General features: G+C 33.7%; 2 protein-coding genes across 10 annotated transcripts in view; one reads left to right on the top strand and one right to left on the bottom strand.

The window, feature by feature from the left end:
- The window catches only part of LOC126759436 (flotillin-2), a 418,004-nt gene extending 403,516 nt beyond the window's left edge, over positions 1-14,488 (top strand). For 6 of the 9 annotated variants that reach the window (XM_050474237.1, XM_050474239.1, XM_050474238.1 and 3 more), the window contains 3 exons: positions 9,015-9,582; positions 9,647-9,830; positions 10,662-14,488. In XM_050474237.1, the coding sequence (XP_050330194.1) occupies positions 9,015-9,582; positions 9,647-9,830; positions 10,662-10,841 (932 nt within the window). In that variant the 3' untranslated portion in view covers positions 10,842-14,488. Of the gene's footprint in view, positions 1-3,185; positions 3,471-9,014; positions 9,583-9,646; positions 9,831-10,661 lie in introns of all 9 variants that reach the window. The other 3 variants (XM_050474241.1, XM_050474243.1, XM_050474242.1) reach the window with 2 other exon arrangements.
- LOC126759487 (uncharacterized) lies at positions 6,364-7,494 on the bottom strand. The gene is made up of 2 exons (XM_050474322.1): positions 6,816-7,494; positions 6,364-6,756 (listed from the first exon to the last, which is right to left on the bottom strand). The coding sequence occupies exons 1-2, from the start codon at positions 6,847-6,849 to the stop codon at positions 6,404-6,406; spliced, it is 387 nt and encodes a 128-aa protein (XP_050330279.1). The 5' UTR covers positions 6,850-7,494; the 3' UTR covers positions 6,364-6,403.
- Positions 14,489-15,689: the final 1,201 nt, after the last annotated feature.

The raw sequence follows: 15,689 nt of genomic DNA, 5'->3' as shown, positions 1-15,689 counted from the left end.
TTATAAATATTTTTATAGAGGTCCCAAGTAATTTCCACTTTTCGAGTGAACACCAGCATTGAAGGCGTCACGGAAGGCATTCTCCGTAATAGCCTTGAGACACGAGCTGCATGCTGCTTGGATCGCCTCTGTCGACTCAAAATGCTTGCCTTTCATTGGTCTTTTCAGGCAAAAAAACAAAAAAAGTCCAGGGAGCCACATCTGGGCTGTAAAGCGGCTGCGGAAGCGTTGGGATGCCGGATTTGGTTAGGTAGCTGTTCACAAGAAAGACGTTGTCAGCCGGGGCGTTGTCTTGATGCAACTTCCAATCGGCTGCGATGTCCTGTCGGTCCCGATTGACCCTTCATTTGAGTCTCTTGAGGACTTCCACGTAAAACTTGGCGTTGACGGTTTGTCCAGGAGCAACAAATTCATGGTGGACGATGCCTTTGATGTCAAAAAAGACAATGAATAAACACTTTGGATTTGCTCTTTCATCAGCGCCCTCTTCTGGCGCTCCCAAAAGGTCTGGTGCCACCGAAACACACCACTTCTTACTAAAGCAATAGCCTGCTTAATCTTATCAAACGTCTCGCTTGCAGATTTACCGAGTTTCACACAGAATTTCTACAGAATCCAGTCCGGGCACTCTCCGAAGTACAGTCGCAGCGGAAGAAAATCAGTCCTATAACTTTCCGGACAAACCCTGTATAGACAATAAATTATTATTATATACTAATGTGCCCAAAAAATAAGGTGATATTGTATTTATTTTGAAAATTCTTTATTTATTCTTCCAAATCAATTTCATCCCCTTCTAAGTAAGTGGGCTAAAATAAAGTAAGACTTTTCAATTGAAATTTCGCGCGAAAATCCCTTTGTCGAAATTTTTTCCTGGTTGGTATGACTGTTAGCGACATCTGTGCCAAATGTCAAATAATAATTAGTGCTTAGAATACGCTTGTCTTTCTGAAGCACATAAAGCGCATTCAGCGATTTTTACGATGATTGAAATTATTCGACAAGGGAAGCTTCTTTAAACTTTGTGCGCGGAATCAAATTTCTGGTGCCGAAACGTTCAGAATGTTGGAAAAGGCCTTCGATGATTATTGTTTGTCGCGAGCAAGTGTTTTTGTTTGGTACCAATTATTCGAAAAAGAAAAAGTTCTCGATGAACGTGTTGACGACGAACTACGTCCAGGACGGCCATCAACATCAACACATAAAATAAAGGAATCGGTACTCAAACGACCGCTTCGTTTTGAGTCAATTGAAGACTATAAAAGTTAATCGCTACTCGCATTGAAGGCTATTCCGGAAATTGCTTTAACCATTGTTTCAAGGATTGAAAACAAGTGTATTGGGGCCAAGAGAGATTACTTTGAGGGGGATGACAATAAATTTTGAAGAATAAAATAAGAATTTCAAAATTATGAAGAAAGTCTTACGGACTCATAGTAATACGTGATTTGACAAATTACCCACTGATATCGCAATTAATTTGTGCGCGGTTCTTAAGGGGGTATTCTACTCTAGAAGCATGAATTTCAGGTAATTTTTAAAATGTCGTAAAAAAAAGACAATTCATATTTTTACTATCCATTTTTTATGGTGTTTTTATTGATATCTTAAGAATACAGAAAAAAAAATTTACAAAAACATATTAAAAATTAAAATAATTAGAGGGGGGGAGAGACAGGTGTAAAAAAAATGGCGCATCCTGGTGACATTGATCCTGACTCTCCTGGTGGTCTGAAAAAAAAAAAATCAAAAGAAATTCTTAATCAGTAAGGATGCTGTTATAGTCCCTATTTCAGGGAACACGAAAATTTTTTTTTTGAAAAATGACGACTGCCTGAAAATAAAAATCATTTTTTACGCTTTTTTTTTAAATTCCTGATTTTTTTTTGAATATTAAAAACAAAAATTTTGACACGATGATGGTAGGAACAATAAAGGATTATATAAAGAAGGTCCACACAAAATTTCAAGTAAATCGGTTGTATAGAACTTGAGATAATGCCGGTACCGTGTGGAAAAAAGTAGTTTCGAGAAAAACGCGTTTAAAAAATTCGATACGGCCGAACCGGGCTAGGTACTGCGTCACTAAAGTAACTGTAGCTCTTAAAATAATTTTAATTTTTAAAAATCCTTTGGAGGATATGTTCTTAAGGGTCTAAACTTGAAATATATGAAAAAAAATCGAATTTTTCAAAATTCTAGAGTAGAATACCCCCTTAATGGTACTTCCTTGTTTTGCTTGCCATCTGTTCAGTAGACCATGAACTTTCAGTGCTGCCAAAGAAAACGACGAAGATATAGGCTCTCTCAACAAGCAAAGAGAGGAGTTTCGGATCATTTTATTCATGATAAAATGACAAACCAAACTCTGTACAAGTCAAATAACAGCTGTCAAAAAGGCCAATTCCGAAAAATTTTGCCTCACACGTCTAAAAAAGCACCCATTATTTTCTTCATGTAATGCTCATAATAACAAATTGTCTTGATATACAAAACTTATGTATATGTACTATATTTTACTCCATCCAAAATCGTCACAGAGATAGTTGCGTTATCTCCAAAGGCAAAATATTTTAAAGTAGTAAATTAGTATTATATTTTTATCACAATTCCTAATCGTACGTACCGCAATCTGACGTCACTGTCTAATCAATGAAACTCAATGAACCGCAATTAGCGTATAATTTCTGCAAGTTCGCCACAAACTTATCACTGTGTAGATTTTCAGCTTTTCAGAATTATTATTAGGGTGGTGAAATGTTGTATGCGTTGCAAAGGGTAGTTAGTTATAAATAACAATTTTTCTCTCATTCTTTGATTCTGCTAGGACTTGCGGTAATGTTTATAGATAACCCTATTCTTTACTATTGTAAAATTTTATTGTTATTAAAAAAAATGGTGTTTAAAGACATTATTAATTGATAATGGGCAGATCAATTAGGAGTTGCATTCCTTAAACTATTCCATTCCAACTGTCCCAATTGTATAAGGAAGAAGTAAGACAAATTATTTGCCTTGTAAACTCACGGAAAAAGCATTTTCGGTAAAAAAAAATTCTAAATAATTTTCCGTAGTAATATAATATAACCAAGATCACCCTATTAAACGCTCATCACTCACCGTTGGGAGTCAATTGATTTATACTCGTATAAGCGTTGTGAACAAAGTGTAAATTTTTAATTCAGACGAGTTCGAGATTCGTCACTGCTGCGACACCCGATGATAAGTGAGGAAAAGCGAAAATAGTCGGTGTTTGAACTCGAAGAAGATTTGCTAAATTTTTATAAATTATTTTGTGCAATAATTATTAATAAGTTTTGTGTTTGGAAAAGTTACATTACATTGTTAAAAGTGTTGATCCAAAATAACAACGACAACAAAACCACACCAAACTGTGCAATGACTTTTCTGTTGATGGGAGTGCTGAAACTTTCGCTGATTATTGGCGGTACATATTTTGTTGTGTCCAGGTAATTGAGTATACCTTAAGCATATATTTTAATATCTAGTAATAAATATTACTATTACAACAATTAAAAACATTTTTTTTTTAATTTAACTGTATTTTGAAATCTGATTTTATGTTGATGAACTCCTAGAAAACATAATAGTAATGGAAAAGCCAACGAGACTTTATCCATATAAATTGAAATTTTATCAAGTGTTATTTTTTGGGTTTAAGGGGTATTCTGGTCTAGAAGCATGAATTTCAGGTAATTTTTAAAGTGTCGTAAAAAAAGGCAATTAATATTTTTACTATCCTTTTTTTTATTAGTTATTTGTTAATTTTAGAAGAGTACAGAAAAAAATTAAAAACTAAAAAAAAGTAAAAAATTTCAAAAATTATGAGCTGACGAAGTGGGGGTCTCTAAAAATTTCCACGTGACCATACCCATGATTTCAACCCTCCTAATTATCTGAAACCAAAAAAAAAAGATTATTAATCTAGAATAATGTCGCAATGGCCGGAACTACGGAAAAGTGGGAAACATTTTTTTCACAAAATGGCGACTGCCTGAAAAAAAAAAAAAGTTTATTTTGGATCACGTTTTGAGATATGTTTTCTGACTATTTCGAATTCGGTTTCCGCCATTTTGTGGGCGTGGCAGTTGGCCGATTTAAAATATGGAGCCAAGAAAATAAAAAAATAAAAATTTGGAGATGGGGCTAGTTCCAACCATAAGCAAGCCTATAAAGAAGACTCTATAAATATATAATACATCTAAATTTCAAGTAAATCGGTCCATTAGAACCTGAGAAATCGTGGGTATCGTTCCGAAAAAGTCAGGTTTGGGAAAAACGCGTTTAAAGTTTAGGAGACAATTCTAGTGAACATGGACGCCACGTCACAAAATCGGCTGTATCTCCGAAAATAAGTCGAATTTTGAAAAATCCTTCCAAGGACATATTTTTGAAAGTCTAAACTTTCAAGATATGCAAAAAAAAATCGAATTTTTCAAAATCCTAGACAAGAATACCCCCTTAATAGCTACATACATAAGAAAAATGCAGAATTTGTTGAGCGAACAATTGTGAAGAGACTCGCCACGCTAGCAAAATCAAGAAAAACTTACTGTGTGGCGTGATTCAAATAACACATAATTAATTAATGATATAGGTAAATGTTGTCAACATTTGTCTTAGAGTTAACTGTTTCCCACAGCTTTAAAAGCTAACGGAATATGTTCAGAAGAGGGCTCTTTTTTTGCCCAACCCAAACCGGTCCTCGTCTGAACAATATGTTAGACAACTTTTCTGGAGCAAGGTGAAATCAATTTTCTATATTCATAAAGAAAAAACGACTAACCAGAAACTGACATTCATCATGGTATTAGGAAAATAAGATCGGCATCCGAAAGAGTGTTGCAAAATTGGACTGATAGTATATCATATACCATGAATTAAAAAACCTAAACATTAACTTGAGTTTTCAACATAAAAATCTATCCAAAATTCGGTGGAGTGATCGAATTTTTGGTGAAATGTTCCTTTATAGCTATGATCCATATTCGGATAGTCGTAACTTTTGATTTTATTCAGTTTATCGAGTAGAAACTCGTTTGTTCAGATAATTAGAAAGTTTATCATTTCTGTTTAATCATTAAATTTGACCCGCGTAGCATTGCTAAGTATTAAAAGATTTTAGCTGTCTATATTTTATAACCCAGCCTTCTATACTTCACTGTAAACCGTCTACAGCCAATTAGTGTAATTATCCACTATGTTGCCAATTTTCTGTTACACTTTCAATGTTTCTGTCTAACCTGATGTATTTCTTAGTTATTTTACTTCAAATGTTCTAAACTCATCTAATTAAATTAAGATAAAAGTTGGTTTTTGACTAGAAGAAAAAATTTTCAGAGAAGAATGAATTTTGCTTGTAAATAATCATTATGAAGTTTGTAATTTTAGTACAATATTCAGTTATATAATAATTAAATTTTAATATACATGGTTCAGTAAAATTAATCAACTTTTTAAGAACTCAGTAGCATTCTTTACAAACTAGTATAGGCTAACAGTACTCCCTAAAAAACTGTAATACATTTTTATCTTCCCAAATTTTCTAAATTCTCATTTTTACCCGACACCAAAAACCCGTTTTTCCTTACTTATAATTAAGTTCTATATTAAAAGGAACCTGCACCGTATTAAAAACATATTTATATTAATTACAATACAATTGCAATTTGTTGTCCTGGTCCATTTTTAGGCTTATTCAAGTGTGCGAACCTTTTACGTAGTTCTTCCACCGCACGCTGGAACTCTTCCACGCTGTCTGCAACTTGGTTCGTATTATGCTGGGAATTTTCTTGAGACTGAAACCCCTCGTCCCTATTCTTGTCCTCTCCTGCGTCATCGGCATCCGTACTAGTAGTGGATGATTGAATTGATTCATTGCGCTTGGCCTCTCCAAGCAGAACTTGACGGCGATACTGCGCAAAATCTGTAAAACCTTGATTCATGGAATTCAAAGGACGTGAAGCCGTTGAATATAGACCACCAGAAGGCAATGAAACCAAAGGCAAAGATTGCGTAGTAGGCGATTGAAGGCCTGTATTAAATGTAGCAAATGAAGCTGCGCTCGGTGTTGGCGAAACATTTATGCCGCCGCGTACACTATTCACCGGTATAAATTCACCATTCGCACCAACGACTATTAACGTATTCGGTGGATACTGAACGTTATTGCCGCCGTTCGAAATTGGCCGAGAAGTAGTGGATAAAAGGCTTGACAGTCTATTGGGATTGATTGGATTCGGTGTTGTCACCAAAATCAGATTTTCTGCCATTAACCCTTGCAAATCTTGTAAATCGCCTTGAAAAATGCGAAAACCTCCGCCACCACCACCTGGTTGGAATATAAAGTTTATTGATCAAAAAATAGTAAGCGCTAAAATAATTATTTACCGCCTCCGCCTCCAAATGCTCCTCCACCGCCACCACCTCCTCCTCCGCCAGCGCCTCCACCTCCCCCTCCTCCGGTACCATTACCACCACCACCGCCACCTCCTCCACCTCCCCCACCACCTGCTCCAATAAAACCGAAACCTCCACCGAAGTTTTGTGGCAAAAAAGGACAGCCGCATATGCCAGGTGGTCCTGGCGGTCCCGGAGGGCCGCGTGCATGAGGATAATATGATGACGTACCGTAGCCAGGCTCTCCTCTGGGACCAGGCGGCCCCATAGGTCCTGGCGCTCCGGGTTCACAGGCACATTTCATCAGCGATGCTCTGGTGCCCGTCCACACTGAAACTACGACAAATTTGGTAACCAGCAAAAGATCTTAGTTTTGTTTTTAAGATGTCACTTACTGAAAATTGTAGCCAAGAGGCCACTGCACTTCATTCTAAACTTTATATTTTTTCCAAATAAAATTATAAAAGAGATGTTATCTCGTTCGAGTTTCAGTTGACTATGAGAGACAAACTACATTCGTTCACTATTTATATACAAGTGCTGAACGAGAATTTTACCGTATAATAATGCCAGTCCGTTACTAGAAATAAAAAATAAAATTAAAATGCCGTTGAATGAGCTGCTCGTAAAGAAATATGTTTTCACTCATTCAGAACTTTCAACTATCGAATACTGAAATTTCAGTCTTTAAGAACTTGTCGCCGAAAGCCGTTACCTTAAACGCACTCAATCCGTTATTTTATAATAAAAAAAAGTTAACCACGCTGAGATGTGCGACACTTCGATCGATACTAACCTTTCTATAATGTCAATTATTGGTACAACAAAGCACCAAAGAACATTATGAATACTGCAGCGCTCATCCATTAGTGAATGAAGCATAAATGCATTGAATTGATGCACAATGCAATAAGAAGAGCAGCTTCTTCGAGTTTCAAGCATACCTTACATATGGACAATCAGTGGTGAAGAAGAATACCTTTTTGGAGGTCAAATGAACTATTGTAATGAGTAAGATTTTAGCTTCTTTGTTTTGATGTCCGGTGCTTTAAAAGATATTCGGCTATTGTGTCTAACGAAGATATTACTCTGAACCCTGTTTGGCGCCACTTTTTTATTTTTTTATAAGACCTTAAATCGCCAATGACGCATTGAAGGTTAGTTTTCAACTTGGTTTTCTATGTCAGCATTATTTATTGACTTGTGACCGCAGAAAAAGTAGTTTAAGGGGCAAAATGTTTAAATAGTCAATGAATATGCTCACTTCTTGTCTCCACGATTTTTAATTATTAAAAATTGTAAATGTGTTTACTTTGAAACTCTATGAAATTCAATAATATTTTTTAATTGAAATATATGTGAAAAAGTTAAGGATTTTAGTTAAAAAGGGTGTTGTTTTAGACATGTTGTTTTAGAAAAGAAATAAAACGTATATAATAATGTTGTGGCCAAGAATTGAACTTTATTGTTATTGGGTTTGACATTATATTTTATAATTATTATAATTATTTCATAAATTCCAGCCGAAAGGTCCAATTTTTGACAACTTCTATTATTCAAGAGTTGAATTTTGTAAGCCCTCAAACCCAAATCCTTTTGCAAAATCTTCCACAAAGTGGATGGGCACAGCTTCAATTTTTGCATTTTTGCATTCGATGACAGATGGATTCATTCGAGCCTTCTTCGATATTCTGCTCCACTTCAGCAATAACGTTTTCGCTGCGCACTGCATGCAATCTCTGAGAATGCACACTATCCACTAGAGTAATCATGTGGCGATTTTCGGTTGCTCAAATTATCGACTCTGCGATCAATTATGTCGACCGAAACAAGAGTGCGCGAACGGAACCATTATTTTGTAAGAAATTTTAACGATTTGTAAAAGTTGTTCCAGAGTAAATTTGTTTATTATGAAATGGCAAACCACAGCAGTATAAATCAAGTAACAGCTGTCAAAATGTCAACATCGAAAAAAAGAATTATCTCATTGAAAACCACACGTCTAAAAAAACACCCCATGGTTCCTCAAAATTTAAGATGTTTTCGTATAATCTGGTTTCAAAGTTATGTTTGAATCGATATTCATTCATTTAATTATGTGAAGTAGAACTGATCTCGGAAAAATTTCAGATGGAAATTTAAACAAATAAATGTATATACAATGTATCATCTTTCATAATAATTTTTTTTCATTGAGCTATAAAATTCATAAGAAATAAAAAAATTTCAAAAAATTAATAAAACTTTTGCTGTTAATATCTTTTAAACGTTTGGGTTTCCGAAAAAGTCATAGTAGACCTTTTTTGCAGAGCATTCAATTTCCTACAAAATCTAGGAACAAGATATTTTTTCAAGTAGTTGGAAGTGAGATATAAATTTTTCTATCTGATAATAAGAAAAAATAGAAAACTGTATGTAGGAGGACCTAAAAAATAATATTTTCTGTCATAAAATACTAAAGCTCTATTTTGGTTTAACTCTTGAAAAGGTCCTTTGCTTTAATGATATTATAATCATGAACATTTAAGTCGCCCGGAAATTTTAGAATAACTGCTTTTGTTTTAACAATTTGATATTTCCTTGTTCAATTACAGGAACGCTTACAGTAGAAGAGGTTTACAAAGATCGCGACCAATTCGCTGCGCTGGTACGCGAGGTAGCCGCACCTGATGTCGGCCGCATGGGCATTGAAATACTCTCATTCACCATCAAGGATGTCTACGATGATGTGCAATATTTGGCATCGTTGGGCAAGGCGCAAACGGCGAGCGTGAAGCGTGACGCTGATGCGGGTGTGGCCGAAGCCAATCGAGATGCCGGCATACGCGAAGCTGAATGTGAGAAGAGCGCCATGGATGTGAAATATTCCACGGACACCAAAATCGAGGATAACTCGCGTATGTATAAATTGCAAAAGGCCAACTTTGATCAGGAGATCAATACAGCGAAAGCTGAATCGCAACTGGCTTACGAATTGCAAGCAGCAAAGATACGACAGAGAATACGTAACGAAGAAATACAAATCGAAGTTGTCGAACGTCGCAAGCAAATCGAAATCGAAGCGCAAGAAGTGCAGCGGAAGGAGCGCGAACTAATGGCTACCGTTAAACTGCCAGCCGAAGCGGAGTCACATCGTGTGCAGACAATAGCGCAGGGTAAACAGTAAGTGTCATAATACTCCGAGTGTAACGCTTTTAATGAAATATTCTTCGTGTTTCCTTCGCAGGTGTCAGACAATTGAGGCGGCACGCGCAGATGCCGAAAAGATACGTAAAATTGGTTCAGCCGAAGCTCATGCCATTGAGCTTGTCGGCAAAGCAGAGGCGGAACGTATGCGTATGAAGGCACATGTCTACAAACAGTATGGCGACGCTGCCATCATGAATATTGTGCTCGAATCTCTGCCTAAGGTGAGTAATACTGTACAGTTAGTTTCAAATACCATCTAAACAAATTTTACTGGACTCATCCTTCTATGCTAGTTTTACTATCGAAAGACATTTTTGGATTGAAATTTTATAGCTTGCTTGCTATAGCATGCTTCTAGTAGATTTATTGCCCTAAAAGATAAATAATTCTAATAGCATTTTGAGATCGTAAAAATTTGTGAGCAAGAAATTGCCCTCACTATCATTGGATTAAAGAATTCAAAGACGCACTCAACATCTTTTATAAATCGAATATACACATTTTGCTTGTTGCTTTGACCTACGTTTCAAAAAGATGCTTCTCAATGAGACACATCTCACTCCACACCGAGAACCAACTAGGGATATACAGAGGATAGTTGCCATAGTTGAATTGCTTTCAATACAAATATCAGTTTATTTGTAAAAATCAAATATTTGTAGCGCTTTCTCCGAACAAATTGCTTAGGCCGAGCTACTATAGCATATAGCTGCCATACAAGCTGAGCGCTCAAAATTAAGCCTTTGATGAAGAACATTTTTGTTTGACAAGAAGTCTTCCCACTACAGTACTGAGTAAAAAAGGAAACTAAATAAATTAAAATTTTTGTTTGACAAGATGTCTTCCCTGAATTTGGCAGGGATTATTGCAAAGCAATACTAAAATCTTCGAACACATTTTTGAGTTCGGACCACTATAGCATAGCATATAGCTGCGATACAAACTGCACGACAAAAATCAAGCTCTTCTATGTAAAATATTTTATTTGTGCAGAGCATTATAGCTTCGATGCAAACAAAGTTAACTTTTTTTCTTGTTTTTTTTTTTTATAGATCGCTGCCGAAGTAGCTGCCCCACTCGCCAAGACCGATGAGATCGTACTCATTGGCGGCAACGATAACATAACCAACGATGTTACACGCCTAGTAGCACAATTGCCACCGTCCATTAATGCAATCACCGGCGTCGATTTGTCGAAAGTATTATCCAAAATACCCGGAGCCAAGGCGTGAAATTCAATGCAACACTCAAGCATGCAAACGCCTCAAGATGCCCGAACGATGATGTTGATGACATAAAGATGAAAACGTTAAATGGAACAAGTTGGAAAATGATAACCGAAACACAAAACAAAAGAAATATTATGATATAATAATAAATGACACAAATTATGACGAAAAATGGAGAAGAAGAAAGTGCTAAACATAAACGAATTATAAAATAAAATGAAAATTATACAAACACAATTACAAAAACAACAAAAGGAAAGCTAAATTTTAGCACGATGTTCAGAAATCAATAAGGAAAAGTAACAGTTCAATCTAAGCAAAGATAAATATTAAAAACGAAAGGAAAATAAAAAATTGGATAAAAGAGTAAAAAATATACACAAAACTAAAAGCGAACTCTGGCTTAAGCGTCTATTTTGCATTGAATTAGTAATCTAAATATACTCGCCTCCTTAATATAAATGTACAACACACTTTTATACAAGCAAGCATATACAATCTTACATAGTATCTTTATATGTACATATGTATATTTAAAAAGTATTTAAATTATTTAGAAAAACGTTCTAGACACAAACGTAACTACAATAAAGTTTCTACAAATGTTCGCAAATTTCCTTTATAACTACAGTACTGCGTAAAAAGGGAAACTAAATAAATTAAAATTAGTTTTTACAAAACTGACTGGTAAAAAAATATGTGTATATCTATATAACTCTCTTCCGTTTCATAGCCGCATACAAGCATTGTAAATGAACTATATTCTTGTCTCAGTGTCTCCCAATCAAAAGAAATATGAACATAAAATACTTATGTATAGCAACTTTCTCAATTAAAAGCATTCAAAGTTAACAATATACTCTTTGTAATTTAGTTTTGTATGTGTAACTTTTGAATTAACAATAATGAAAAAAGTGTTTGACTTAGCAAAAGTAAAAAAATATATATGACAACACTTGAAGCCAGTTCTGAACAATTAACTGCTGCCATTTTCAAAATTGTTAATATATTCTCGATTTACATTACACTATGTATAACTTTTTAAAATTTTTCAAATTTACAATTAAATAAAATAATAATTAAAATAAAATAATAAATTAAAAAGTTGTTGTATTAGCAGGTGTTTAGCTTGATATTTTATATAGTACATAAACACTGCAGATATAGTACATAGTCTTCTGAAAGTTCACTCGAAGCATATGTTTATAGATATTTGGAAAAAAATACAGGAAAGCAGCAGCTCTGCAATGAATATGCGTTTCAGAACATCACATTTATTATAAGTCTATACTTTATCAAAATAATTTAATGATACGTTTTCTTTTACAGTTTACGCTGCTTAAACTTGTGTCATGAAATCGATAGCTCAATTTCATAAACTCGTAAGCTATTAATTACAAAATAAACTGTGTAGACGCAGACTTCTCCACCGAATTGAACAGTGCAATAGTAAAATGTTCACTTAGTAAGAAAAAATAGTGCTTATTTGGACAACCAATCAAATTAAAAGATAAGTTATATGAGTTTATATTAATACACTTTCGGTACCATTTTGCAGTTAATAACGCTAGAACAAAAACGTCAAACCGATTGTATTCTGGATCTGTCTATTAAAAGCAAATAAATGTTCCTTGAAAAATCATACAAGTTGTTTGTAGGCATTACACAAAAATGCTCAATAACGGAATTCAGTTTAACATTTAAGCTTTAGCTACAAATTTACAAAATCAGTTCGCAAAGCAATTTATTACATTTAGAACGCATCAAATTCGAAAAAATTAAGTGAGCTGTCCTGCTGACACTGTCTGTTCAATACGCCATGCAATAGTTGAAATAATAATTTAGAAAAATATGATATCTTTTTCCATTTCGTTGACTTATATTTTTAACTAAACGTGAAGCAAACAAAAAATACGTATTTTGAGCAACAAACTTGCATTATTGTTTTTTTTAATTATGAAGTTCGAATACTCAGTTTATCAGTGTTCAATAAAGTGGAGAAAACTGTGCAATATTTGTGAGTTTATAATTGAACTTAACTAAATTAAGTGACCCTCAATTAGTTTTTCCAATATAGAAAAATGTGTTCCACTTATATTCACTGTATTAGCACTCGATTACGTTATCGATTTCCCATAAAACTTGATAAAAATACCACAATTTTCCTCAACACAGCATGCATTTACAACATTTCTTTACTTCTTAGTAATGTTTAAGGCTAAAAATATTATTTAAACCCTAAAACATAACTAATTTATGTTACAACTTTTATAGTAGAAACCCTTAAAATTTGCCAGTCTTTATATGTATGTGCTCAATTTGGAAAGTTTTGCATACAATTTTGCAAGCGAAATTTTTTCCCCTTTTCAATTTCTTTACATGTTACTACCGCACAATCCAAAGGCATATGTATGTAGTTATGGTATATAGTATACAGTAGGCAAATATCTGTGTATTTTTGACCGAACAACTTTTTTGATTCTGGTACATATAATTTCAAGGATTTGCATATTAATTTAATTTACCAAAAATTATAATAATTAATGACAGATAGAACTTGAGGGAATTACTCACTCAAGTTAAATTGTTTTGCCAAATTTTCACAGTCACGTACAATTGTGTAAGGGCTTAAGTAAGAGTATAGTATGTATAGTATGTGCATGTTAGACATATCGTTTCGAAAATTGGTTTTTATCGAAAATATTTTACATTAAATTTAGTTGAAAATAACGAAATATCATTTGCCATATCAAATCGAGTCTTGGGAATTTATTACGATTGTTGATTTCTATAAATTAAAAAAATATATAAATATGTACTGTTAATTTTTGTTATTATTATTAAAGTTTGTTTGTTCCGTATATGTTATTACGTAAATATTTAAAAAAAAAACTATACATTTACTAGGAATACTAGGCATATTCTTCTTCTTTTTATTTGTTGCTTTGAGTTCACAAACACAATAACACGAGTGTATACATATACACAGATTATATACTATGGTTTATCGCAAAATAAATAAAGTAAACATCGTATATAAGTATATAACAAATATTTCTTAACTGTACCATATTTTATTGAAATTACTGCAAATTTCTTCAAAATTATTTTATTTATCTACATCAAACAATCAAACACAGATTCGAGTGTATACTAAGCCTAAGGAACAAAACTACAACAATTTTAGAGCATTTAAATTGTCTATCTGATAAACTATTGATTTTTGTAAGTATTTACATTTTGAAAATTTATTTAGTTTAAAAAAATTGCAAATTAAAATGATGATAAATATAATGTTTACTCAACTTCAGCGTAAATAATAAGTAAAGTGCTTTACAGTTATGCAGGCACGCCATGTAAACGTCACACAAATACTGCGAAGCATTTTCCAATTCATGCAAAATATGTTGGAATACACACACTCAATAATGTTCAATCGGAAATACAAAATATTTACTTATGCAAACATACATATGTATGTATATTTATAAAGCATTAGCCCCAGTCAACAATTGTAAAAGAACAAAATGGCTGAAATATACATAAAAAGAGTTTAGATTGTAATATATAATATTTTGTAAAAACCATACACCTTGAATGAAGATTTAAATAAATTGTACTTTTGTGTATTGATAATAAAATTAACGCAATTTATTTGTTTTCATTTTTATTGTTTTGTTTTAACATTTATTTATTCCATCGTCTTCTTAAAGAGTTTTTAAGTCATGAAAAAATAGCCCCGGGCGCAACGTCTTGGGGGCGGCAAAACGATCTTCGCTGTTTTTTAATATTCAGAAAAATACTTCAACATTTTTTTTTACAAAATTTATTATAAAAGATAAAGAGTTGTACACTCACAATGTAATAATCTGAATAACAATGAAAAATATTAATTTTTACTCGAATACTCTTCAGTCTTTGAATTTGTCTTACATCTTTTGGCTTATATACTATCTTTCTTAAAAATAGTGATAGAACTTTAAGATCCACTTTTCTAGCTTTGATCGCTGCAAAATCACACATCATATCATTGTAATTTAAAGTTGAAGCAATTTCACATTCTATTGAGAGAATCGCAAGATTGGACAATCTACTCTGACTCATGGTCGATCTCAAGTAAGATTTGATCAATTTAAGTTTGCTAAAAGATCTTTCACTAGATGCAACTGATACATGTATAGTGGGTAGTATTCTTAAAGCTGTCGCTAACGTATTGTAGGCTTCCAGTCCCATTGAAGAAATGTATAATAAAACTTTTTCTGGCGAAAATCCAATTTGTTCTTCGTTTTTCTTCGCTCTCTTTAATAAAAGTAGGACGTAGATGTCTTGTAAATTTACTATCAATTTCCTCAAAAACCGTATTGTGAGAATTTTGGAACTTCAGAATTTGCGTGGCTTCTAGTTCCTAAATTTTATATACTTAATATCGAAGATATTTTGTAAAAATTCACTTTTGTGAACCACTTGATGAAACTTGTAGGTAAGTAGATAAAGGGGCGGCAGAACATCCTTGGCGAAGTTGTAGCTACGCCACTGACTGTCATGTTACTTTTGTTCGACATTTCTTGGCATTTCATCATGGACAGACTTACGCCTGGACAACGTTTACAAATCGTTCAACTACGAATAATCACGTTCTGTAAAGAATGTGTTTCGCGCGCTTCGCTCAACTTATGGTCAACATAATCGGGCCACTGAGCGTACTATTTGCAACACCATCACCCATCTTGAGACCCAGCATTATATCTGACAACGACTCCAAGGTGGAGTACGGAATTACTTCATTTCCAATATGTAAGGGGATATATAATGTGGTACGTAGCACTTTTGTTAGTGAAGTTTATATGGATA

Source organism: Bactrocera neohumeralis, chromosome 5 (genome assembly GCF_024586455.1).
Source record: "Bactrocera neohumeralis isolate Rockhampton chromosome 5, APGP_CSIRO_Bneo_wtdbg2-racon-allhic-juicebox.fasta_v2, whole genome shotgun sequence".
NCBI lineage: Eukaryota > Metazoa > Arthropoda > Insecta > Diptera > Tephritidae > Bactrocera > Bactrocera neohumeralis.
Note: the sequence above shows the minus strand (reverse complement) of the source record. Positions and strands in the feature narration are given on the sequence as shown.

Excerpts from the sequence above, each read along its gene's own strand:
- LOC126759487 (XM_050474322.1), bottom strand. The coding sequence starts at position 6,849 with ATGAAGTGCAGTGGCCTCTTGGCTACAATTTTCA. Across the intron at positions 6,757-6,815 it reads CCTCTTGGCTACAATTTTCA|TTTCAGTGTGGACGGGCACC; the intron begins GTAAGTGACATC and ends AATTTGTCGTAG.